Source organism: Gymnoscopelus braueri (assembly GCF_963280865.1).
Source record: "Gymnoscopelus braueri genome assembly, chromosome: 15".
Classification (NCBI taxonomy): Eukaryota; Metazoa; Chordata; class Actinopteri; order Myctophiformes; family Myctophidae; genus Gymnoscopelus; species Gymnoscopelus braueri.
Window position 1 is genome coordinate 13224197 of NC_137620.1, and position 26945 is coordinate 13251141.

General features: G+C 41.0%; 1 protein-coding gene across 1 annotated transcript in view; it reads left to right on the forward strand.

Moving 5' to 3' along the window:
* Nucleotides 1–26945, forward strand: part of LOC308102093 (RAS guanyl-releasing protein 2-like) — a 75619-nt gene that overhangs the window by 37804 nt on the left and 10870 nt on the right. Inside the window, exons 7-14 of the mRNA XM_080451693.1 lie at nt 445–618; nt 6206–6322; nt 6871–7155; nt 10364–10444; nt 10635–10754; nt 12645–12760; nt 14977–15118; nt 26367–26403. Coding sequence (XP_080307819.1) covers nt 445–618; nt 6206–6322; nt 6871–7155; nt 10364–10444; nt 10635–10754; nt 12645–12760; nt 14977–15118; nt 26367–26403 — 1072 coding nt within the window. The remainder of the gene's footprint in view (nt 1–444; nt 619–6205; nt 6323–6870; nt 7156–10363; nt 10445–10634; nt 10755–12644; nt 12761–14976; nt 15119–26366; nt 26404–26945) is intronic.

A 26945-nucleotide genomic window follows, 5' to 3' on the forward strand; every position in this document is an offset into this window, starting at 1 on the left:
AAAGCAAAGGTTAGCCCTCTGGCGCCTGGCATTTTGTCTTAAAGGTCTAGTGAAATGAAATATATGTTTTTCAGCATATCCGTGCACTGGACCTTTAAAATACAAAATTACTATCCTCTTTTGTCAGGGCTGGTATGTCCGACTTTAGCAACAATCTGCCATTTCTTCAACTGGTGGCAAGGCTACCAAAACATAATAATTCTACCTATTATGCTAATTGTTTATGAAACACAGCGAAAGTGTGTGTGTGTGTGTGTGTGTGTGTGTGTGTGTGTGTGTGTGTGTGTGTGTGTGTGTGTGTGCATGTGCGTGGGGTGCGGGGGGGGCTCCTTTCACGCTGTTTCACAAATCGCATAATTGTGACTTTGACCTAACAAAATTAGTTTCAGTCGTGAGATTTAAACTTTTTGCTTGAATCCACGTGTCATGTTGTCCTCTATACAGTTCCAGGACTACCACAGCTTCGTGATGCACGGCTGCACGGTGGACAACCCCATCCTGGAGCGCTTCATCACCCTCTTCAACAGCGTGTCCCAGTGGATCCAGCTGATGGTGCTCAGCAAGCCCACCGCCCCGCAGCGCGCCGCCGTCATCTCCCACTTCATCCGGGTGGCACAGGTCGGCATACCGCTGGGGGAGAGGGCAATATGAAGAGCAAATAGGATTAACCCACCACCCTGGTGCCCCCTATTTTTGGTCATGTCTTTATATCATCATCCTTTTTTTTTTTAACCCATTAAGACCAGGGAAAGCATCTGTGTCATTTCAGATTTCTTTGGCGATTCAAAAATAGCAAAAATAGCAGATCTACGAGCTTGTAGATCTGCTATTTTTGAAAGAAATCTTGCAAAATTTGCTAATCTTTGTGGATATATATTTTTAAAGCGAACATTTGTAAAATAATTTGTTCCAGAGACCCCCCCCCCCCCCAGAAGCAAAGATTTGAGTTTCAAATGTTCGCTTTAAAAAAATAGAGATTTTGCACATATTTTCACGAAAAAAAAAAAAAAGCTGATCTACAAGCTCATTGCACGGCACTCTGTGCCGCGCTATGAGCTGTAGATTGATTATAGCTCGAATCTAAAATGAGTGACACAGATGCGTTCCCTGATTGAATGGGTGAAATGAAAAAAAGTTACAAGAAAATTCAGAAGCATAAAAAAATAACTGGACAATGCATTGTCCTGACTTTATTCTGAACTCATCATGCCCTCGCACGGAAGCCTTTCAGCTATTCCCCATATTATACTGTATAAGACCTGCCTTTTATGGTTCACTTACTATACGATCATCCTTTCACTGCAAAGATATGCCATGAAGTGCAGACCTAGAATGTGAACTATAATTGATAATATAACTTAGGTTTTAATTTGCTCTGCTTTGGTCTGCCTTAACCCATTCAATCCGGGAACGCATCTCTGTCATTTTAGATTTCTTTGGCTATTCCAAAATAGCAGATATACAAGTTCATAGCGCGGCACTCGGTGCCGCACTATGAACTTGTATATCTGCTATTTTAGAAGAATTGTGTACATTTTAGCAACTCTTTGAATATACATATTTTTAAAGCAAACATTTTTAACTCAAATCTTTGCTTCTGGGGGGTCCCTGGAACAAAATATTTGGGCGTATTTGGGGGTCCGCAGCCAAATACATATAATTTTGGGTGGTCCGCTGATATAGCAACATCATTTTATTTTGTAAAAATGGTTATGATTTAGAAGACATTTGTAGAATATATATTCAAAGATTTGCACAAAGATTTAAAAAAAAAGCTGATCTACAAGCTCATAGCGTGGCACTTTTTTTGAGCTTGTATATCTGCTATTTTCGAATAGCCAAAGAAATCTAAAATGACAGAGATGCCTTCCCAGGGTTTATCACTTTGTTAGGACATTTGATATATTTCAGCCACCTCTACTATCGGGAGAAGAAGTTCACCGAAGTTCACTGAAGTTTCTACTCCTTATTGAGACTCTATTTCTGGGTTGTAACTGTCACAATACAGTCCCCAGTCTGCTTCCACTGTTCCCCCATGTCTCTTTTTTTTATCCCTTCCACCATGCCTCATCATTTATTTACCAGTGACTCATCCGGTTTTTCGACCACCCACCCGTCTGTCACACACACCACTCACCTCCGGAGGAGGAGGAGGAGGGTTCTTGTCGAAAGGGAACCTGACAACGCTTCAGGGGGTCCCTGCTGGCACAAAACATTTTCAGATGGGGGGTCCGCAGGCCAAATACATATCATGTTGGGGGGTCGATCGGCACGAAGACGTTTGAGAACCACTGGTTTAGAAGGCATTTGTAGAATCGGGCTCGGGTAGGTTCCGTCACGGCAGAGGTTTCATATAGACAGGGATGCTGTGTGATCTTGTTCTGAATGAGAGTATGAGACGCTTCTCTATCCTCCCATCCAGTGTTGATTTCATCTATTAAAACTACGACGAAAAACTTTCATCGACTACCTTTTTTCACTGACGAAAACTAAACAAAAACTAAATAAAAACTAAGCTACAGTATGACTAAAACTAGTGGAGAAGAGATCCAATAGAGCTAAAAGTCAAGTCATTTTATTGTTGGTTGCGCTCGGGTGTTGCGCTCTGAAAATAGCTGATCTACAAGCTCACAACCGGTTGCGTTGTGAGCTTGTAGATCGGCCATTTTCAGCATGCAACTAAGTGTAAAATCAGCCATTACGACGCCATCAAGGCACCGCCAAGATACATTTTAGTCGACTAAATCAACTGTAGATTTAGTCGACTAAAATCTTATGACATTTAGTACACTAAAACTAGACAAAAACTAAAACGGTGACAGATGACTAAAATATGACTAAAACTCAATGGAATTTTATTCAAAAGACTAAAACGAAATCCAAATTTGCTGTCAAAATCAACACTGCTCCCCTCCCCACCCCGCCCCACCCTCCCCTCCTGCTCTCATCCCTTCATGATCCTCCCTTCCTTTATCCTCTTACCCAAATATCCCTTATGTTCATCATATGGCCCCCTCAATCCTCCCTGCATATTTCAATATGGGGGTTTAGCTCAGATTATTCCTTAGAGATGTGGTGCTAAACTGTGGGGCATGTTCCAGGCACCGCGGGGTGCCTGGAACACGTAGCGCTATGAGCTTGTATATCTGCTATTTTTTAATAGCCAAAGTATAAAATAATGGTTATAGCTAAAAATCTAAAATGACACAGATGTATTCCCGGATTGAATCGGTGAAAGTGATCTAAAACTTGTTCTTTTGGTTGCAGTGAGGCTGGGTCCTGACTCCTGACATTAGTTATGTATGAATGAACCATTGTAAAGCGCTTTGAGTTAGTGAGTACTTAGAAAAGCACTATAAAAATGCAATTCATTATTATTATTATTATTAAATTAGAAGAAGTGCCTGGCAATGTGTTAGTGTCACTCTGTGATTGTTTTATTTGGGACTGTTGATGCCCGTAAAATTCTACCTATTGTGGCGATGAAGCAATACCGTTAGGAGTTATCTTGTTGACGTGCTTCTTTTCGTGACGAGATGGTCTCGCAGACAGACATACAAGGGATATACACACTCGTTTTGTCACTCGTGTTTTCCCCCAAACCTATATTTTTCAATCAACAAACTCTAACACCGGCAGACTGTTGTAAGAACTGACAAACTTCATGATGATAATAACAGTCACTTCAAACAAGTCTCCATAGAATCTCCTCTGTCTATAACTTAGTTTAGACTCATTGGTGTTCTAGTCTTTTTCTCACTCCTTTGCAGTGGTGGAAAAAGTACTAACATTTTTGACTTAAGTAAAAGTATCAATACTGCAATGTAGAAATACTCCATTACAAGTAAAAGTCCGGAATTACAAATTTACTTGAGTAAAAGTACAAAAGTATTGGCATAAAAATGTACTTAAAGTACCAGAAGTAAAAGTACTCATTATGCAGAATGTCCCATTTCACAAGTTAGATTTTTTTCCCCCTGAGAATAGCAGATCTGCAAGCTCACAATGCGTCGCATCGCAACGCATTGTGAGCTTGTAGATCTTCTATTTTCAAATGGCCAAAATATATATAGGGCTGAAGTGGTTAATGGATGTTTTGTAGTTATAATCAAATCTACAAAGTAACTAGTAACTAAAGTTTTCAAATAATTGTAGTGGAGTAAAAGTACAATATTTGCCTCTGAGATGTAGTGGAATAGAAGTAAAAGTACTGAAAATTGGAAATACTCCAATAAAGCAAAAATACCTCAAAACTGTAGTATAGTACTTCAGTAAAATTACTTAGTTACTTTACACCACTGCTCCTTTGTCTTCAACCTTCCCTACTTTATACTGTAGCTTAAATTCACACCCTTATGCATTAGATAAACATGCTGTATGACGAAATAGATTCGGAATGCATCATATGTCTACCACAGGAGACAAGTATTCTTAGTTAATCATATCAGTTAATCAGATATCACCATATCTTTGATAAACAAGCATATAATTGACTGCCAAGAAAGCAGAACTCTATTTTCAAACCACACGATTGAGCCTCGACCACCAGAAAGAAGAAGCAAGAGCAAGAAAGATACTTCTATCTTGCACATCACAGGGGCCATAGTATCTACTCAACATAAGACATTGTGGACTCAAGCGTGATGACGCTCGCCCCCCCCCCCCCCCCCCATAAACCAGTCCTACGGATATAATATAATATGCCCTACAAAGCCAAAGTGCAGTAAGTTACAAAGAGCAGTAAAAATGGGTTTATAAGTGATTCAACTGGTTGGCCAAATGAGATATCGGCATATACGTGATATTACACTAATTGTACATCTGTTCTTGAGGTAATTGTTTATATCACGAAGGCTAATTTGACCTCTGGGATACACAAATAAGTCGGTGTGTCCAAAAACGTAGTTACTGCACTTTGACGTTGTAGGGCAATCACTGTGCCTTTGCTGTTAGTGGAATATAAAAAAAGTCATCACAATTGCTCATCTGCGCGGGGTTGGGTTGAAATCCCGATGTACTGACACAGAAACCCCTCCATGATACACATTTACACACTGGTTAATTGAAGTCGCGCCGCGCAGGTGTTCGGGGGGGGGGGGGCACTCAGTGGGGAGATGAGGGGGAGACGGGGGTGGGGGTTTGGGGGGGTTGCCTTCCACACAGCTTAAGCCAATTGATTCCAGTGGGTGTTTGAGCTGTGTGGGGCTGAAGCAAAAAAATAAAAACATGCCCTCTGGCAGCCCGCCCACACAGCTGCGACCCCCGTTGATTTTCAGCGGGGCTGAAGGGCAACGCTGAGCCCCGCGGAGCGGCCATTCACAAAGCGTTCGCATAACTTTGATAAATAGCAGTTTAGCACGAGGGCAAAACCATGCAGCAGCCCAGCCAGCACTCCCTTTTTTGAATGGCATTCATTTGAGTTTAATAATAGCCTGTCATGCTCGTGTCGTCGAGGCGAGATTACGTGCTCGTACCCACGTGTGTGTGTGTGGGTATACGTGTGACGATGGCAAATTGCCTCGTCTTTTACTCTCTCTCTCTCTCTCCAAATTTCTTATCGTTAACCTTCAAATTGGCTTCTTTCTCTACTCCTCCGAACTGACTCCCCATCAATCTTCTTTGCCTTCATGCCAAGACCGCAAGTTTATTTTTAACCCATTAAGACCTGCATGAGGCCGATTCTACAAATGCCTTCTAACATCAGGAGTCGTTCGCACACTTTCAAGATTTTTCCCTAAAATTTTTCAAAAATAGCAGATGTTGGCCTGGACTGGCTGGCATATAGCAGTCCAGGCACCAAGGCTCAATGTAGCCTGACAAGCGCGTTGTGGGTTCGAGTCCCGAGCCCGATGGCCTTTGCTGCATGCATGTCACTCCCCATCTCTCTCTCCCCATTTCCTGTCAGCCTAAACTGTCCTATCAATAAAAAGGCATAAAAGCCAAAAAATCTTAAAAAATCTTTAAAAATAAATAAATAAATAACGTATGTACAAGCTCGCGGCGCGGCACAAAGTGACGCGCTGTGAGCTTGTATATCTGCTATTTTTGAATAGCCAACGCTAAAATCTAAAAATTGCACGGATGCTTTCCCGGTTTTAATGAGTTAAATCCTCTTTTGGCTATGTCTTACAAGCCCACACATGCTCTCTCTCTCTCCATTCACTCCCTCTGACTCTCTCCCTCTCTTGTCTCTTGTCATCTACAGAAGCTGCTGCAGTGTCAGAACTTCAACACTCTCATGGCGGTGGTGGGCGGCCTCAGCAACAGCTCCATCTCCCGCCTCAAAGACACGCAGAGTCACATCAGTGCAGAGACCAACAAGGTGAAACCAATTAAGAGCACGCACTGTCAATTAACAGCATCTGTGTAACGACGTGGGAGCAACCACATGATGTACTGTACGGTCACACTGTATACATATTGCTGTCTGTCTGTGTGTGTGTGTGTGTGTGTTTTTGTGTGTGTGTGTGTGTGTGTGTGTGTGTGTGTGTGTGTGTGTGTGTGTGTGTGTGTGTGTGTGTGTGTGTGTGTGTGTGTGTGTGTGTGTGTGTGTGTGTGTGTGTGTGTGTGTGTGTGTGTGTGTTTTGGGGGGAGTATAGTCTGTTCCTCCTACAGTATGATATAGCATAAATGTGCTTTTAAGGTCAGAATAAATTGAATACATTGATGAATACAGTGGAGTCCATTTGGAACATTCTACACAACAACTCAAAGCTATATTTTTGTACTCGAACCAATCATTTCTTTTAATGTAGGAAACCCAAAAAAAAAAAGATATTTACTCGCGAAATGGTTCCGCGACCCAAAGATGGGTCCCTAACCCTCTGTTTGGGAAACACTGTTCGAAAAAAATCAACCTTTCTCCTTCAGGTGTTCAACGGTCTCATTGAGCTGGTGACGTCGTGCGGGAACTACACCCACTATCGCCGGCGCTTCTCGGAGTGCACCGGCTTCCGCTTCCCCATCCTGGGCGTGCACCTGAAGGACCTGATCGCCGTGCACGTGGCGCTGCCCGACTGGGCGGACAAGGAGAAGACGCGGGTCAACCTGGCCAAGGCCCAGCAGCTGTACGCCATCCTGCAGGAGCTGGCGCTGATCCAGACCACGCCCCCCAGCAGCATCGACGCCAACACGGACCTGCTTAATCTGCTCACGGTCAGTATACTGTCTGGGGGCGGTGTGAAGAGTCCAGTGGACTCGTGAGTAAAAGTCCGGAATTCAAAATTTCCTTGAGTAAAAGTTAAAAAAAGTATTGGTATCAAAATATCCTTAAAGTACAAAAGTAAAAGTACTCAGTATGCAGAATGTCCCCTTTCACAAGTTTTCAAATGTATAAAAATCTTTTGAAAATAGCAGATCTACAAGCTCACAATGCGTCGCGATGCATTGTGTATTTTCAGATGGCCGAAATGTATATAGGGCTGAAGTGATTAATGTATGTTTTGTAATAATAATGAAAATCTACAAAGTAACTAGTAAATACAGTTTTCAAATAATTGTAGTGTAGTAAAAAGTACATTATTTGCCTCTGAGATGTTGTGGAGTAGAAGTAAAAGTACTGAAAACTGGAAATACTCCAGTAAAGTAAAAAATACCTCAAAATTGGACTTAAGTACAGTACTTCAGTAAATGTACTTAGTTACTTTACATCACTGGAAGAGTCTCTCTCTCGATCTTGTGTTACCAATGATACTAATGAAGGCTCTGTTCCATTTAGTGTATCACTGTGGTTCTCAAACTTTTTAATTTCAAGGAACCGCATAACTCTGAGAGTGTACAAATGGAACCAAAAGGGTCCATTTGGTTCCATTTGTACACTCTCAGAGTTACACACCCGTAAGGGGCCATTTTGAACCACCTCAAGGAACAATGAGGGTACCTGGACCACACTTTGAGACCCACTGTGTGTTTCCAGTGAGCCGACATGCACAATATCAGCACCCTGACTCTGTTTGACCGGAATGGAACAGAGCCTTCATTGGTATCATTGGTGGTAACACCTGTGAAGGAAGTAAGAAGAGGCCCAATTTCTTTCCAAAATGGCTGCTGTGCATATTCTCTCCGTTTCTCTGGCTCTCTCTCTCCTTCTCCCATATAGGGTTTATTTTCCACGTACAACATCCCATTTAGTAGATGGCTACTTCCAAGCAAAATCAATCATTTCACTCAATTTTGATTAGCTTCCACTTCCATGGCAACGTAAATGGCGGCAGAATTAATGGCCTGTCATTGAGAACAGCTGTGGTCTGCTATTCAGAAATAATATGAGACTTCAGAATTAACCAATCAGAATCAAGTACTACACCAATTGCAATAAATTCAAAATGTATCAATGGCTGCATGATGCAACATGAAATGTTGATCACATTTAACTCATTGAGTGCCATTAACGTGTTTCACGAGTTTTACCGCTATGGTGCAACGTGTTTCACGTGTTTTTTGAAAAAAATAGAAAACACTTTTTTTTTTCAGAACCCAAGATATCATTATCTGAAGATTTGCAGCTCCATCCTCCTTGTTTAACTTATAACTGAAAAAGGCTGTATCTCGCTTCCTAAGCACTTTTTTTTTACTTAAAAAACTTACTGGCCAGAAATAGCCAGAAATAATTCGGGCACTCAATGAGTTAAGCTGATAAAATATATCCAGGTCAGTGGCAGTGTGAGGATAGGGGGGGCAATCTTGTGTTATGTAAAATGCCTGTGGTTAGTCAAACTATTTTCTCTTTTACCCAACCTCCTGAGCTTAACGCCTGCCTTTGCAAATCGATATTTTCTCTCACACCGCCTCATACAAGGTGGGGGCGGGTGCGAGGTGATAAAGTGCCTTTACAAGATAATTTATCATCGATAATATGCCCTCGCTGTCTCCTGCAGTTTTGCCCATGCCTCAAAAGTGAGCAGCACGCGTTCTGTGGTTTAACACATCGCTACTGGCCCGTTCCTCTGATGTGGAGAATGAGCCATCATCTTTAACTGCTTGTCTGGGTGGGCTAGACCTCGCCGAGCAGCGAGTTCACTCTGTCGGCGATTTCAACGGTTGATTCCACACTTTGGAGGAGAGATTCTCTACTGTCTGGGAATACAGAGTGAGATTGATCTTGAGTACAGACTGCCTGCCCCTCAGTGCCACTGCTGCTGCTGAGGTCGGTGGCTGTGGCCATTACTGGAGATATAGCGCTTTCAAGTCTCCTGGCTTCAAAGTAAACCGCTGTGTCTTCTGTGTGTGATCTATCCTTTTTTTTTGTCAGATGCAGATGATACTTACTGAATGTAAGAAAGCAGGTTCCTGAACAGCTTCCCCTCAACATGCCCCCAAGATCAATTACTAATAGATCTCACAGCAGGTGTTCACTCATTCAATCGGGGAACATATATCTCTGTCATTTTAGATTTATTTGGCTATTCAAAAATAGCAGATCTACAAGCTCATAGCGCGGCACCGAGTGCCGCGCTATGAGCTTGTAGATCTGCTATTTTTATATTTTTGTATCCCTAGACTTTTCCCCAGACTTAATATTTTACAAATGTTCGCTTTAAAAATATAAAAAGATTTGCAAAAATGTTCACGATTTTTCAAAATGCTATGGGCTCGGAGCTGACGGGATGGGTGGGGAGGGAGGGTGCACGGAACTTTACTGGACAGGGTCAATACAATATCTAATTATCTCATGCCGACGCTAAGTAGATTTTGCAGCGGGGCAAAGAGAGGTGAAGTCAACAGTATTCTTAGAATACATTTGCGATAACTAAGGCACGCTAAGGTAGCTAAAATAAGCAAACCGATGAAGGCAATGCTTTCCTCCTGGCTGAGTCATACTCGATGCTTGTTATAAAGAGGACCTATTATTACGTCCTCACTAGTCTAGTCTATAGTTAACCTCGATCCTCCGATTCGGAGGTGAAAACAATCAGAAATCCAATTTCCTCTCCGCTGTCACCACTTAAACTCAATATAGCCCAGGAACACAATAGAGTCAGTGTAGTAGAACAGCTCTGTGTGAAAGAATGTAGCCGGCAACAGATGACTGCAGGTGACAGTTGAGTCCGCTCGAACACATAGTTGCCATAGTAGCGTCCCTTACAGATACCGAGCGTATGACATCGATAAAAACTCAGTTACCCTTCTTGGTGGGATGGGATTTCAATTGTGAATCGACTGACGATCCATGTAAACCTTTCAGTGAGAGGATCCATTACGTTATGTGACTGGGCCCTGGAAAAGATACAATTCAGATTAATTCTCCCATTGAGAGAGTGCCTGTCGACTGTTTATCCTCCTATGACTCAAGGCAAGTCAAAGCTAAACTCCACATTTTGATGTATGAAAGCCATCTGAACATTGTGTTCCATGTGTCCTGCAGGTATCTCTAGACCAGTATCACACAGAGGAGGAGATCTACCAGATGTCTTTACAGCGAGAGCCCCGCAGTGCCAAGCCCGCGGTAAGCATTGATTTTTGCAATAGTCCATTAATACAGGAGATCATTATCGTCGTCTTCTCCTGACCTTTAACTATTAAAGTGTAGGCCTACAGGAAGTCCCTGTCGATTGCTAACGATTTTATTGCGGTCAGAGACGCATAGTGATGACTGTGTTTTCTTTTTTCTTTTGTGGTGGGGGGGCCTGAAACAGAACTCTTGCCCCACCCCCGCCCCCGACCCCAAGCCCACCATGATCGACGAGTGGGCCGTGTCGGTCAAACCCAACGCCGACCCGACCATCATCAAGAAACACATCGAGAAGATGGTGGAGGTGAGTCTCAGTCACGCACACGCACGCGCACACGCTAGGGCATTAACGAATAGTGATTTATGGTATTCGAATTATTGGACCCAAAAGTAAAAAAAAAAAAAAAATGTTTTTTTTTATTATTTTTTCGAATAATCGAATAGTGGTTTGATAGTCGAATAGTCGGTTTGATATTCGAATATTCGAATATTCGACTATTCTGTGAATGCCCTAGCACACGCACACACGCGCACACACACACGCACACACACAACACACACACACACACACACACACACACACACACACACACACACACACACACACACACACAGTGGTGTAAAGTATCTAAGTACATTTACACAAGTACTGTACTTAAGTACAATTTTGAGGTATTTTCACTTTCCTGGAGCATTTCCATTTTTTCCAATTTTACCAATTTTACTTTTACGTATTTCTAAGTTGCGGTATTGATACTTTTACTTAAGAAAACATTTTTAGTATTTTTTTCCACCACTGCGCACACACACACACACACACACACACACACACACACACACACACACACACACACACACACCTCGGTGCTAATTGCAGCCTACATGTTGACATGATAACTGTGTAGCACGCATTTAGATCTTCAGCTAAATTGGCTTGGCACAGAGTGATCTGTTGCCATAGTTACCAGAACTGGAAAAAAGTATTGGATTATATATATATAATGGGATTATAGTAATTTGATTATTTTCTCCCTCTATTAAAATACTAGTCCTTTTTTGACGGTTACATGCCGTTCATAGTCACATCTGTTCCTCCACAGTGGAGCAAATAAACAGCACTTTTATTTTAAATATAGTAATTACACATACACTGCAGAAAACACTGAATTATGAACATGAACAAAGCAGAAAAACAAACAAAAGGCATTTGTGAGACAAGCATGAAAATGAATGTATAAATTATGAAGTAAGGGTTCAGATAATACTGGAATGAATAGTTCAAGTGGATACAAAATAATTTAAATTGAACGTCATATCATTGTTTTTACATTGGCTGATCTTGAAGATCCTAGTAGTTTGTCGTTTATTTAGTAATTATCAGTGATACATAATCAATCACATATTTAACCACTTTAGCCCTACGATACGATACGATAGTGAAAATAGCCGATCCACAAGCTCACAGCGAGGCAGGCGACGCATTGTGAGATTGTAGATCGTTTTTATTTGTTTTATTTCAGAAAATGTTTGTAACCTGTGTTTTTATCCTAACATGCCCACCATTAGTCAGGGGATATAAAAAAATCTTGGAATAAATTCCTTACCAATAAGAATATTCACCAATGTGTTTGTAAAGGTGTCTAGTAACACATCTCACAAAGACTGAAATGCAGTTTCCCTAGGAGAATTTGTGACAGCTCCTGAAAGTTGGGGTACCCACCATAACCTTGAATCCATTGCAAGCATTTGTTTTACACCAAAACCACTCCTTGGGCTAAAAACGTCCATAGCCATCCTTTTCCAGGTATACTTTTTGTGTAAAAAGCCCATTGAGATTGGTACGTTTTTAGCCCAAGGAGTGGTTTTGGTGCAAAATGCTTGCAATGGATTCAGAATCATAAAAACACCCTAGTTTGACCCCTCACATGCTACTTAAAACAGAATTAAAATTGTATTCTTTTCCCCACATAAGGTTATGGTGGGTACCCCAACTTTCAGGAGCTGTCACAAATTCCCCTAGGGAAACTGCAGTCTTTGTGAGATGTGTTACTAGACACCTTTACAAACACATTGGTGAAGATTTTTATTGGTAAGGAATTTATTCCAAGATTTTCTGCTAATATCCCCTGACTACATAGGGACACCAGGTTGGAAGTGGTTAAATGAATGTTCTCCACCATTCTGCTCATTTCAGTCGGTCTTCAAGAACTTTGACACGGACGGCGATGGACACATCTCCCAGGATGAGTTTGAAGCCATCAGGAACAACTTCCCTTACCTCAGCAAGTTTGGAGAACTGGACAAGAACCAGTAAGAGACAAACATCTAGTGGTCACACAGCCTCATTCACTTACTGTACATGTATTTATTTAATTGATCTTAGTTTGATTCCTGAATCTTAAACTTGCCTACAAGAACTGATCTTCAAGCCAGCAACGCCTTGCTAGCTTGAAGATCAGTTATTTCATTTATTATGGAGTACATTAGGCTTTACTCTTACCTAATACCTCTCCTGTGTTTCATTCTAGACAGACAGACAGACAGAGAAACAGACAGACAGACAGACAGACAGACAGACAGACAGACAGACAGACAGACAGACAGACAGACAGACAGACAGACAGACAGACAGACAGACAGACAGACAGACAGATATTGTTCAACTGATCCCACAAGGGACATTGGCCCTCATTTATCAACAGAGCGTATAAACCGGCTTATATTTTTCCATATATTCGGCCGTACACCAACGTCGAAGTCACATTTATCAACGAATCCTACACAGCCAATCCTGGCGTACATCAGGTCGGAGCTTTGATAAATCTCACGTCTGAAAACGAGCGTCATTTAAATAACACGCCCTTAAATATTCACAAAACGCCCGACTTCACGACATGAAGAACCAGAATACGACCCAAAAAAAGCATGAAAAGCCAATAAGAAAGAGTTTCCCCCGCTCGCATCGCCAGCGCCACACACGCACACGCCTCTCTCTCTCTCTCTCTCTCTCTCTCACACTCACACACACACACACACACACACACACACACACACACACACACGCCCGCCCAACTTTGTCTTTCATGTAATCCGTAGCGTAGCGGTACAATCTTTGTCACGTAGGCTTGTAGCCTACATGAATGACATATTATGATACCAATCACATCGCCATGAATGGAATACGTTTGTATATTAATTTATCTAACCCATACCGAGCAGTGCGCGTTCGAGTTACACTAAAATAAAGCCGTCATGTAGGCTATTCCCATTTCCCAGTGAGACTCGGACCGTCAGACGGGCGAGTCCCGTCCCGCTCCTCATTAATGAGAGATAGCCTGGAGAGAACATTAATGGATGAAGGCTGGTGTGTGTTGGACGGTGACCATGGGTTAAATGTCTGATCTCCCGGCCGGTGGCCATGAAAACATAACAGCAGCGCCGCTGCACCGGTCTAAACTCCCGAGCGCTCGTATATTTTGAAAATAGCAGATCTACAAGCTCACAACTCGTCGCGATGCGACGCTGGCTTGTGAGCTTGTATATCTGCTATTTTCAATGCAGCCAGATCTACAATCTTATCTGAATGACTGTTAAAGCAGTTTGTTTAAATTACTTCATAAAATGTTATATTTTCACAGGGATTATTTATTAGTGTAGATATACATTTAGGAGTGGATTATGTGTCCAGATGCCTGTCAGACAGTCAGACAATGTTGATCCGCAGGTCTAGGATGGAATAAACGGGTGCAGCCAACGTCAACAACTGGTCTCTACCAGACGTGAGATCTCAGCCTACGGTAGGATGAAGCCCACGTCAGGATATATTGATAAATGCCGAAAGGTGCGGTGATCTCGACGTACGCCCATTATTTGGGCTGCACCGCGTTGATAAATGAGGGCCATTGACCCCACTTTCCATCTAGACTATTCGTATTGCATTGCACACGGGAGCCTTGCACGTTTTTGTGAGACGTCGGTTAAAATGAATTGGAATAAATACAAATTTATGTATATGTATCGGGTCTGGATCGCATCCTAGTGAACTCTTGCAGTGTGTGATCCCTTGTCGGCGATCGATCGTATAGTGTGAAAACCACAACGATATATGACAGCCGTTTCACGAAAGAGACTCGTGCAATGTGAAATATTTAACGATCTGAGGAAACCCCTGACCACTTTAAAAGTCGTACAGAGTGTAGCATGCCTTTAGGAATAAAGTACTCACCTGAATTTCCCTCCTGAGATCAATAAAGGCTTATCTTATCTTTATCTTATCTTGTAATGGAATTTAGGAACACAAAAAAAAAAATGCCTGTTTTCAGGCCAGGGTAAATCTTCAGAAGAGCGTGTTTTTTTCTCTGACGTACAGGACCTGTAGGATTCTAAATTGTGAAAGGCAAACCCGCGGATTAGCGGGATTCACTGCCGTGTTATTCTAGGATCAACGGAAGCCGCGACAGCTGTGAGTGACAGACGCCTGTCAAGCATCAATCCCAACACTCTTTCTTCCTTTCTTTCTCTCACAGGGACGGCAAGATCAGCCGAGAGGAGATGATCGACTACTTCATGAAAGCCAGCTCCCTGCTCAACTGCAAGATGGGCTTTATTCACACGTTCACTGAGGCCACCTACGTCAAGCCCACCTTCTGCGAACACTGCGCCGGCTTTGTGAGTGTGCACGTCGTGCATGTGTGTGTTTTAAATCGTATGCTATTCCTCACTTGCAGTCCTTATACTGGCTATCTCTAGTTACTGTATGTGTACTGTAGAAACATCTATTTGATGCTGTTGAGCCCATGTCCAAAACTTTTCAGGAAATTGAAAAAATAACCTGTGTTCTAATGGATCTAATTTAGTTACAATTTGGCAACCCATTCGGTAGAATAGAAAAAAAAAAGAGTCTTAGTTTTTGCCTCCTTTTTTGTGTAGAAACAGGAACTCGGTTTGGCTCCTCCCCTTTCTTAGTTCACTTCCCCCCAGGTGCTTCTGTGCTTATTCCTACATAGAACAACACTACATGTTTAAGACAGATTCTGCTGTTATAGGCCGTGGGCTCCAATTCTGACTTTCATTGATCCCCACTCAGGAACTACATTCTTTTTTCAGGGTAGTCATATAAAATTCTTATAAGTACTGTAACGAATGTTTCCAGCTTCGATTCATGCACCAGAATGAAAGAGACCGATTTAAAAAAATGCACAGGCAAATATGCAGGGCTACTAAGAATCTCCATGGCAACCAGGAAGAAAACATTCTGCAAAACCGAAACTTCTGGTCCAAAAAGACTAAAATGAGCGTAAAATATAGATTTTCATAACGAACTTGCAACAGCTATACCATAGGCTACTAATAGTTCATTAATAACTATTAGTATGGTTTTGCAGAATGTTTTCTTCCTGGTTGCCATGGAGATTCTTAGTAGCCTTGCATATTTGACTGTTTAAAATTGATTTTTTTTAACATTCTCTTGACCAATAAAGAGCACATTTCAAGAGCATGTAAGACTAGAAAAGGTAGCCAAATAAATGGTTTGTATCAAATGCAGTCTATTACACTGAGGTTCAATAAACCTACTCACTACCAGTAACCTTGAATTCGACATTGCGAATTTCATGGATATATTCTGAACACTTTGCATCTCAACATTTGTACTAAAAAGAAGAACTGCATCAAAAAGCATATATTCAGTAGGGTATGGTAACCAGTAGAGGTAGTACAAAAAGTTACTTTTTTAAAGTGATTTATTCAAAGTTAAGATATTACATAGTATCACATTGCAGCAGCAAACTGTGGCATTGATGGATGACATGCCATGAGGTCCTTGTCTGTGGCCCAGCTACATTACTTCATATATGTACATTTTCTGCATTTGAGTGGATATTAGATCAGCCTTGAACTTCCCCTATAACCACTAGGACAGATGTTCTATAACATAGCATGTGTCATAGACGCACTGTGAGGAAAACTGGCACCTGAAGTTCATGCGAATGCATTGAAGTCAATGAGAGCAGTTTCTATCAGCTTATGAATATATTTTTATACTTTCTACACAATCATTAACACATAGATCTTCATAATCATGTCGATCCATCTCTCATAGACTGCAAACGTGACACACAATCCACTCTTCTTCAAACATGTCACAATAATTTCCCAGATCCAGTTGTTTGTCACCCCTTGCACCTCTGCAATTGAGCCACTCCATACAGCCTGCAACACACAAACATCATTTGTGGTTATTGCACACAAACATAAGATAGATAACGAACACTGTACAAAATAACGAATGCAGCATGAGTGCACACACACTTACTTGACAGACAAAGGTAATTTAACCTTTAGCTTTAGCTTAGAACTTGTCAAGAGAGACAGAACAAATGGATGCACAGTGATGAGCTCTTAACAGAAATTATACGAGATGGGAATCAATAAAATAATGAGGCAAAATAGTGTAGCAGAGCCAATTTATGATAGTGAGATTTATAAAGGGGTACATATTGATTGGTCACTGCTTAATAGTATCTTAAGTATTTGCAGCAGTTGTTAAAACGAAATTTGCATCTGCAAACCATCCTTCTGTTGGCAACACTAACGTTATAATGATATAATATTGATGCTTAATATCATAATGTGCCGTCATCAACACGGCTCATTCTGTTGTCTACATCCATTGTATACATTTTCATAAGAATAAGTCCAACAATCATCCCAAAACAAATATTACCTCTACCTCTGTTGTTTTCTTGATTCCATCTGAGCTGTATTTCCTGGTTCTGCTTTTCAAGTGGCACGAAGAACGTGATTGGCCAACTGAATTGCACAATACAGTAGGCGAGCTTTGATTGGTTTATACTTCACATGGGGTTGCCAGGTTTTTGAAAATAAGTAATGTTTAGTTAGTGATATTATATCTAAGTTTTATTATTCTGGTGCAACTTTTCAGGTTGGAAACATTTGATAATGTGTTCATAAACAATTAATCTACACAATACTAAAAAAATTAGCCAGTTCCTTGATGGGGATCAACCAACTCAAAAACTAAAGCAGATAGAGGCACTCGGCCCACGGCCTGTTTATTATTGCTCACTTTTCATACTTTTCATTGGTAAAATGTTTATAAAACAGATAACTTTTCAAAATGTTTCAGTTTGTAAGCTTGCAGATTGGGCTATTTTTGTTGTTTTTGTGCGACGCGGTCACACGACTAAAGTATAAAGTAGAAAATATGCCATTAAATTATGGATAAAGGTTTCTGCCTGACAGCGGGTAAATATAATAATGTGTCGTAGGGGTATATGGATGGATTAATGCAGCTTTTATGTTGAGAAAGAGCTGCAGGATCTACAGTATAGCACTCCCATGAGTAGCCAATAGAAAGCTCTTGGCAAGTATTGATGCATTGTATTGTTTTGATTGCTGTTGCTGGTTTAGTTTTGCATGATAGAGCGAGTCGGTTTCCATATGCCTCATCTAGGAATGTAAGGAGGCGTCAAATGTGGTCTACATAGCTATGTGAGTACACAGCCTGACAGCAGTGTTGCCATGTCCGCTTATTATAAGCGACTTTGGCCTTGTTTTTCTGTAAAGCTGCTTGTAAATATTGGTAGTTGCGGGTTGCGTTTTTTTGGGCTTGTTTCTAAAGTGTAGTTGTTTATTTGGGCTTGTTTCTAAAGTGTAGTTGTTTATTTGGGCTTGTTTCTAAGTGTAGTTGTTTATTTAGGCTTGTTTCTAAAGTGTAGTTGTTTATTTGGGCTTGTTTCTAAAGTGTAGTTGCTTATTTGGGCTTGTTTCTAAAGTGTAGTTGTTTATTTGGGCTTGTTTCTAAAGTGTAGTTGTTTATTTGGGCTTGTTTCTAAAGTGTAGTTGTTTATTTGGGCTTGTTTCTAAAGTGTAGTTGCTTATTTGGGCTTGTTTCTAAAGTGTAGTTGTTTATTTGGGCTTGTTTCTAAAGTGTAGTTGCTTATTTGGGCTTGTTTCTAAAGTTTAGTTGTTTATTTGGGCTTGTTTCTAAAGTGTAGTTGTTTATTTGGGCTTGCTTCTAAAGTGTAGTTGTTTATTTGGGCTTGTTTCTAAAGTGTAGTTGTTTATTTGGGCTTGTTTCTAAAGTGTAGTTGCTTATTTGGGCTTGTTTCTAAAGTGTAGTTGCTTATTTGGGCTTGTTTCTAAAGTGTACCGGTAGTTGCTTATTTGGGCTTGCTTCCCAATGTTGTTTAAACCAGTAGTTCTCAATCATTTTCATGTCAAGGACAACCCCATTAATATGTATTTGTCCTGCTGACCCCCATCTGAAAATATTTTGTGCCAGGGACCCCCGTACCAGATTTGTGTTGTTAAAATGGTTCAAAAATATTTTGTTCACTTTTTTTCAAGAATTTATTTGAAAATAGCCGATGTGACGCGTTGTGAGCTTGTAGATCGTCTATTTTCAAATAGCTGATGTATATAGGTTTAAAGTACTAGTTGTAGTGTAGTTGCCTCTTTTGGGCTTGTTTTCATAGACCTGGTTGCTTATTTCTCTCGCAAAATCTGGCAACACTGGGCACGAGCATTATTTTGTCTGAGCAGATCGAGCCACCATAACAACAACTACAACAACAACAACATTATCAGCTCTCGGTTCAAGGTTCAAGGTTTCTTTAACTATATTTGTATCTCCATTGAACACCTGGTTGATCTCTCTTTCTCTTTTCAAGGTTTCTTTATTGTTACGGCTTGTGTACAGGTACACAAGATGCTCATTATTTTTGTTATTGTTCCTGACAACATGGAAAATTGCAACAAAAACAAATAACATACGCCCCAGAGGTAAAATAAAAGTGCGGTGGGACGTAAAAGTCCGGAATAAAAAATTTACTTGAGTAAAAGTACAAAAGTATTGGTATCAAAATGTACTTAAAGTACCAAAAGTAGAAAGTACTCATTATGCAGAATGTCCCATTTCACAAGTTTTAAAATGTATACAAGGTGAGTATGTGACGCATTGTGAGCTTGTAGATCGTCTATTTTCAAATGGCCGAAATGTATATAGAGCTGAAGTGGTTAATATATGTTTTTTGTAATAATAATCAAAATCTAGTAATAAATAAACTAACTTGTAACTAAAGTTTTCAAATAATAATAATGTAGTGGAGTAAAGTATAATATTTGCCTCTGAGATGTAGTGCAGTAGAAGTAAAAGTAGGTCTACACTGAAAATTGGAAATACTCCAGTAAAGTAAAAAATACCTCAACATTGTACTTAATTACAGTACTTGAGTAAATGTACTTAGTTACTTTACACCACTGTTCTTACTCATAAGTTTGGAACATGTATCGGTACGTACCAATGTCCTTGGCATTGTGAACACTTCAGGCTGACTCAGACCTCATCTGAGACAACAACCTTGTCATGTTCTGCAAGTGCCTTTTGGGTAATGTAGGGAGGGAGGTCATTGGGCTTTCTGACAAGGCAAGGCAAGTTTATTTGCACAGTGCATTTGAACAACAAGGCAATTCAAAGTGCTTCACACAAAACATTAAGAGCATTAAAACCACGTAAGCCCTGTTTAATGCCAAGTCGTACCACGGTCAAACAAACAGGAGAAGCCGCTCACCAGTATTGGTGAGGTGCTGCTGACCTTGGTAAATAAGTCTAAAAGTAAAGAAATGGCCGCACACCCATAGCCACGATGCAGGATTTATTTAAAGGAATACCAACATTTCGACCTGGAAAGGTCTTCTTCAGGGATTAAGTTGTGCGACGGTGACACAGCGAAGATTATAAAAAGTTTGGGTTGAAAGTTAAGACAGAAGTGCAATGGAAACACGCTGGGCTTTTGAATGCAATGCAAAATAGCAATTAAAGAGTTAAGAGAATAGAAACAAACAAGAAAAAGCTAGCATAAAATAAGGTGACAGTGCAGCGAAAGAAATGAACGAAAAACCTCAATAAAAAGCGGCAGACAGAGTCTGCTACAACCGAGAATTGTAGCAGACGAGACCTGGCATTTTGCAACGCGGAGTTCATTATAGATGTTGGTGCATGAAAGCTGAACGCTACACTTGTGTCCGGGTTCAGAAAGCAGACCCTGTCCCAAATGACCTAGAGAGAAGGCCTGGATTGGTTCATAACGTAGCAGAAGATCAATACTACTGCCACACAGTAACCCCTCCTGTGTGGCAGCGCTACATCTGTCAAGCTGTGTGCTGTCCTCTGGCCCTTAATTTTCCCCAAGGTCCCTTATCATGGACGGCACTGTTATCCAGGAAGCTGACAGTGACTCAGCGTCCCGGCCGTAATGAGGAGCCGAGGGGTGAAACCGTGGGCTGAAAACGTAACAAATGCCAAAATACACACTTGTAGGTCGTTAAGTGTGCAGCAGGTCGTTATTATGCACAGGTACATGCACTTGACAACACCCCCCACCCCCCCATACACACACACACACACACACACACACGCGCGGTCACGTGCAACCACACAAAAAGATACAGACAATGGCATGCATGTAATCTTGCATACGTATCTGCACACGGGAACATTTACTCCAATGCTGCATGCGTTCACACTGGTAGATACAAAAGATACACATTTATTTATACTGTATATGTTTATTTGGGAGGGACAGTACATATTAATGAACACCACACATACAATGCAATGTAAATACACCAGATTTAGCAAGAATGCTAATTTCCATCATCAGTAGTCCCCATACAGAAAACAAGCATCATTACAAAAAGAGCACCTATAAACATTACTAAAAGGGTACAAACAGGAGAGAAAAAAAGCAACAGTAAAAAAGGCCTATAGTTTTGACCTAAAATACCAGAGTCTCTGAAAAAAAAAAACTACATTTAAGCCTATTTTAAAATGTTGGACACTCTCTTATGGTAATCTATGGTAGATTCTTTCAAATTGCGCTTTCTTGAATATTTGTAGCTTTGTAGCTGCAAGTTGAAACTGGTCATGTTTTAGTCTTATAATACCCATTTCTAAGTTTCATTTAACCATTTCAAAATAGTATTTAGAAAACGGGCTGTATATTCAGATTTTCTTGAATCTAATTTCAAAACAAAATTCAGATGGCCGCAAAATACACGGACCCAGCTGTAGCTTTTGTAGCAGCTACAAACGTCGGGACGTATCTTTGCATCTTCATGTCACTTGGCTTCCATTGAAATGAATGGTAGCGTAGCCTGTGTCTTTGTAGCTGCGGGGAGTGTGAACGCAGCAGCGTAAGAGGAATGCTCTGTCATTTTTACACCCTTATGTGGCTATTTAACCCATTGAGACCGGGTCACTGTGTGGCACCGAGTGCCGAACTATGAGCTTGTAGATCTGCTATTTTTGAAAAATGGTGAAGATTTGTGCAATTATTTTTTTTAAGCGAACATTTTTAACTCAAATCTTTGCTTCTGGGGTGTCCCTGGAACAACATATTTTGAGATGGGGGTCCACGGCCAAATACATGTCATTTTGGGGGTCCTTGTCATGGAAAAAGTTTGAGAACCACTGATATTATAGCAACATAAGTTTTTTTCAAAAAACTGTTAGGATTTAGAAGACATTTATAGAATCCCCCAGAAGCAAAGCATTGAGTTAAAAATGTTCGCTTTAAAAATAAATATATATATATATATTCAAAGATTTGGACACATTTTTACGATTTTTTCAAAAATAGCAGATCTATGAGCTTGTAGATCTGCTATTTTTGTAGAGCCAAATACATCTACAAATGACAGAGATGCGTTCCCGGTCTTAATGGGTTAAAATTGCCAACACAGAAAGATAAACACCCGGCAATATGTCGCTTCGTACGACCGCTCGTGTGTCTTGTGTGTGGTTAAGGCTGATATACCAGCCATTTCCTCCACCGGCCTGCTTTTTGTGCTTTCCTCTTGGCCAGCTGTCAAAAATAATATTTTTCTGCAAACCCATTTATCAGCTCTCTCCTCTGGCTCAACAGTCAACACTAAAATGAAAGAAGGGGGAGAGAAAAAGAGAAAAGAAACAAGCCTATGCCTGGCCGCCCACAAACATTATGGAGTTCAGTGACCCCCCCCAGTGACTCAGTTCTATCTTCATAATTATATTCCATTTTAACTTCCTACTAATGGCAGAGAGATTAAACTCTCACATGCTCACCGGGGGTAGTTCAAAGCTATATTGGAGTTATTGACTGCGTAGAGTTTTGGTACTGCGTGTGAGAACACAACGTGCGTGCTTCCAGAGGGCCTTTGGCAGTTTATTGTGCTGGAATTTGAAAAAGAAAACATAAAAGCGGAGTTGAGTTAGCATGTCCTTTTCTGTCTGTTAGTGTGGGAGCTCATACAGTGTAAGATATACCAAAAAAACTGTCGGCGGACTTGGTGCGTTGCAAATTGGTCTCCCTGCAGAAAATAAAACCATAATGATCAAAAAATACTATTTTTAATAGTAGTATCTGAGGGTACTGGATCTGCTGCCTTGGTTATGTTGTGTATGAACAGCCAACAAAAGTCATCAATGAATGCAACCAAAAAGAATGCAGAGGTTAAAGTCAGTCACAGATGTTGTGGTGTTCCATGGATGATAACAATGCTAGCCAGTGGTGGAAAAAGTACTCAAATTCTTTAGTTAAGTAAAAGTACCAATACTGCAATATAAAAATACTTTGTTACAAGTAAAAGTCCAGAATTAAAAATTTACTTGAGTAAAAGTACAAAAGTATTGGCATCAAAATGTACTTAAAGTACCAAAAGTAAAAGTACTAAATATTTGAAAATAGCCGATCTACAAGCGCACAACGCGTCGCGATGCGACGCGGTGTGAGCTTGTAGATCTGCTATTTTCAAATAGCCTAGGTTTAAAAAAGGTTTAAAGTGGTTAGTGTAGGGGGGCACGGTGGCACAGTCGGTAGTGCTGTCGCCTCACAGCTAGAAGGTCCTGGGTTCGATTCCCGCAGGGGACGCTGTGGGCGCTGGGGGCGTGTTCTCTCCTCCGCGTCATCAGTGCCCATACCCTAGGTGGGGTTGGCGAAAGGGCCTTTCTGTGTGGAGTTTGCATGTTCTCCCCGTGTCTCCTAGGGTAGGTACCCTCACAAAAACATGCAGTAATCCTGGTCACTATACTGCCTCCCCCTGGTCAGCCGGGGCGCCTGATGGAGGGGAAAGGAACTGGTTGGAATAACGTGTTCCTTCCACGCGCTACGTCCTACCGGGGAAACTCTCCCCTGTCGGGTGACAAGAAGGTCAGTTGGCTCTCATGCATTGAAGGAGGCATGAGCTCGGCCCTGGCCTCCCTAGGTTGGCAGAGGGAAGGTAGTGCCCAGGATTACATAGACAATTGGCACTGGGTGTAAAAAATAGGGTTACAAAATCGTGGGATAAAAATTTAAAGAAAAAAATAAATAAAGTGGTTAGTGTATGTTTCATTATATCATAATTTATATCTGAAAAGTAACTGGTAACTAAAGTTTTCAAGTAAATGTAGTGGAGTAAAAGTACAATATTTGCCTCTGAGATGTAGTGGAGTAGAAGTAAAAGTATTGGAAATTGGAAATACTCAAGTAAAGTACAAATACCTCAAAATTGTACTTAAGTACAGTACTTAAGTAAATGTACTTAGTTACTTTCCACCACTGACTAGCCAGTGGTGGACCTAGTAGCCAAGAGTCTGGCAGGGCAAGATAATGCAGAAGAACATTGGTTCTTTGTTTTAAAATTGTATTTGTTATTGTAGTGGTGGGAAATGCACAGACGTTTTATTTGCATTTTAAGACTTTCACTGGTGGAGTTTGAATTCCACATTTTATAATGAACTGAACCGTTTAACTTTTAAATATCTTTATTACAGAGCAAGCAAGCACACGCTGAAGACAATATCTATTATGCTTTTTTAGCTGTGGGAAGATTTTCTGCTTAAATGTGTTAACTTCAATGAGATGAGCCTAAATTCCCTATTTGCATACCTTCTGATTGCCTTCTCAACCCCAGATTGATTGTTAAAATAAAAAACAATCCACCTTATTTTTTTGCTTAGATCTTAACTGTTCACTGGAGGCGCATTGTGTATTCGCAGTGGTGGAAAAAGTACTCAAATTGTTTACTTAAGTAAAAGTATCAATACTGCAATGTAGAAATACTCCATTACAATTAAAAGTCCAGAATTCAAAATGTAGTTGAGTAAAAGTACAAAAGTATTGGCATCAAAATGTACTTAAAGTACCAAAAGTAAAAGTACTAAAATGTTTGAAAATAGCCTATGTATAAAATAGGGCTGAAGTGGTTAATGTATGTTTCATAATATCAAAATGTATATCTGAAAAGTAACTAGTAACTAAAGTTTTCAAACAATTGTAGTGGAGTAAAAGTACAATATTTGCCTCTGAGATGTAGTGGAGTAGAAGTAAAAGTATTGTAAATTGGAAATACTCAAGTAAAGTACAAATACCTCAAAATTGTGCTTGAGTACGGTACTTAAGTAAATGTACTTAGATACTTTCCACCACTGTGTATTTGTAGAGGAGTACTGTAACACATACTGTACAAGACGGAAAATGTCTTCGAAGTCTTTTGATCAAATTGATCAGTGAAGTACAGTTCCCTGGAATTGACTACTACGCCTACAAGGCGCCCGGATGGCGCAGTGTTAAAGCCTCTGCCCACCACCACAGGAGGTAGTGGGTTTGAATCCACTGCCAAAATCCACATTCCAAAAATAGCCAAAGAAATCTCAAAATGACACAGATGCGTTCCCGGGCTTTAAGGGGTTAAAGTACATGGTGCCATTTAAGTGGCAGCAAAAGGTCAAACCTGTGATGATGATGATGGAGGCTAGGTCTGCCTTATGATAGCGGTCTGCTAGTGCCGTGGTTCACTTTGTTGTAGAGAACCTTTGAATGTGCAAGCGGCCTCCTGCTGTGTGTGTGTGTGTGTGTGTGTGTGTGTGTGTGTGTGTGTGTGTGTGTGTGTGTGTGTGTTTGAATCCCAACAAACCCCAGATGTTGCGTGCGTGTGTGCGAAGAGGTCAGTGTTTTTTTGGTCCATCCTCAGATGTGCCAGTTTGCCGTGTGATCTAGCAGAAGGTCTCTTTTATGTCATTGTTCCCCCGGCCGGCCCGCCGGGCCTCGCACATCCTGCTTGATCTGAACGAACCGCCCCCACACGGCCACACCTCCCTGTCCACTAATATACCTCCTTTCTACTGTACCTATGTTTATCTTGTCCCTCTTTTCTCTCTCTCTTTTTCCCCCCTGTGTTCTACTGTGGCCCCCACCCCCGACTTTGCTCACTCTTTTGACCCGTTCAATGGTCTGTTCCTCTCCTTTGCCCATCTCTCCCTCTCATCCCTCCCTTCTTCTCTCACGGGCATCTCTTTTGTTTTCATCGAACTCTCCAGTGGTGGAAGAAGTACTCAGGTATTTTACTTAAGTAAAAGTAACAATACCCCAATATTTAAAAAAAAGTATTGGCATCAAAATATACTTAAAGTACCAAAAGTAAAAGTACAAAAATGTTTGAAAATAGCAGATCTACAAGCTCACAACGCGACGCGTTGTGAGCTCTCTCTCTCTCTCTCTCTCTCTCTCTCTCTCTCTCTCTCTCTCTCTCTCTCTCTCTCTCTCTCTCTCTCTCTCTCTCTCTCTCTGCTGTCATCCCTCCAGATGTGTTTGTCTGATTGGTTTCATACCAACGTTGTCAACTCTGGAGACCAATTGGACTTGAATCAATACCATGTTGTTGGGGGGGGGGGGGGGTGTAGCTGAAATGTATAATTTGCTTCTTTGATCTTATTGAAACTCTAAAAGAAAACCTCACTGTATTGTGTCCTGACTGATTTATACTTGAATCAGTTATTTTCGGTGAGTGACACCTTATTAGACTTTTCTGCTGGCATCTCTTGTTTTCATAGAACTCCCTATTTCTCTCTCTCTCTCTCTCTCTCTCTCTGCAGATATGGGGATTCTACAAGCAAGGCTACAAGTGTAAAGGTAAGAGAGCCATCGTATCACAGAGAGAGTCAGAGAGTTTTCTGTGAGCACAGTGTTGTTAACAGTCATTTATACTCGGTTGAGCGCGGGTGTCGCGGTCGCACACCGACAATGGCAGATGTACAAGCTCACAACGTGTCGCAGCGCAGGCATTTAGCATCCGTCAGGACAGCTTCCAGGCCAACCTGCGCAGCCAGAGATAGATATTGTTGCTGTCAGAAACCTTGTATCTCCATATTTCATTTTTCGTAAATGTATGCCCTACTTCATCATACAAGAGTGTCGCACAAAAGCAGTGAAAATAGCCGATCTACAAGCCCTTGATGCGACGCTTGTGGGCTTGTAGATCGGCTATTTTCACTATTTTAATTACAAAAGGATAAAAAGGAACAGTTTGGGACATATTCCGCGACGCATTGTGAGCTTGTAGATCTGCTATTTTCAAATGATTTTTATAAAAAATATATACAAAACTTGTGAAATGGCACATTCTGTGAATGTTTAATTCCAGAGTCCCCCCTTTTCCTTTTTTTTTATTCCCT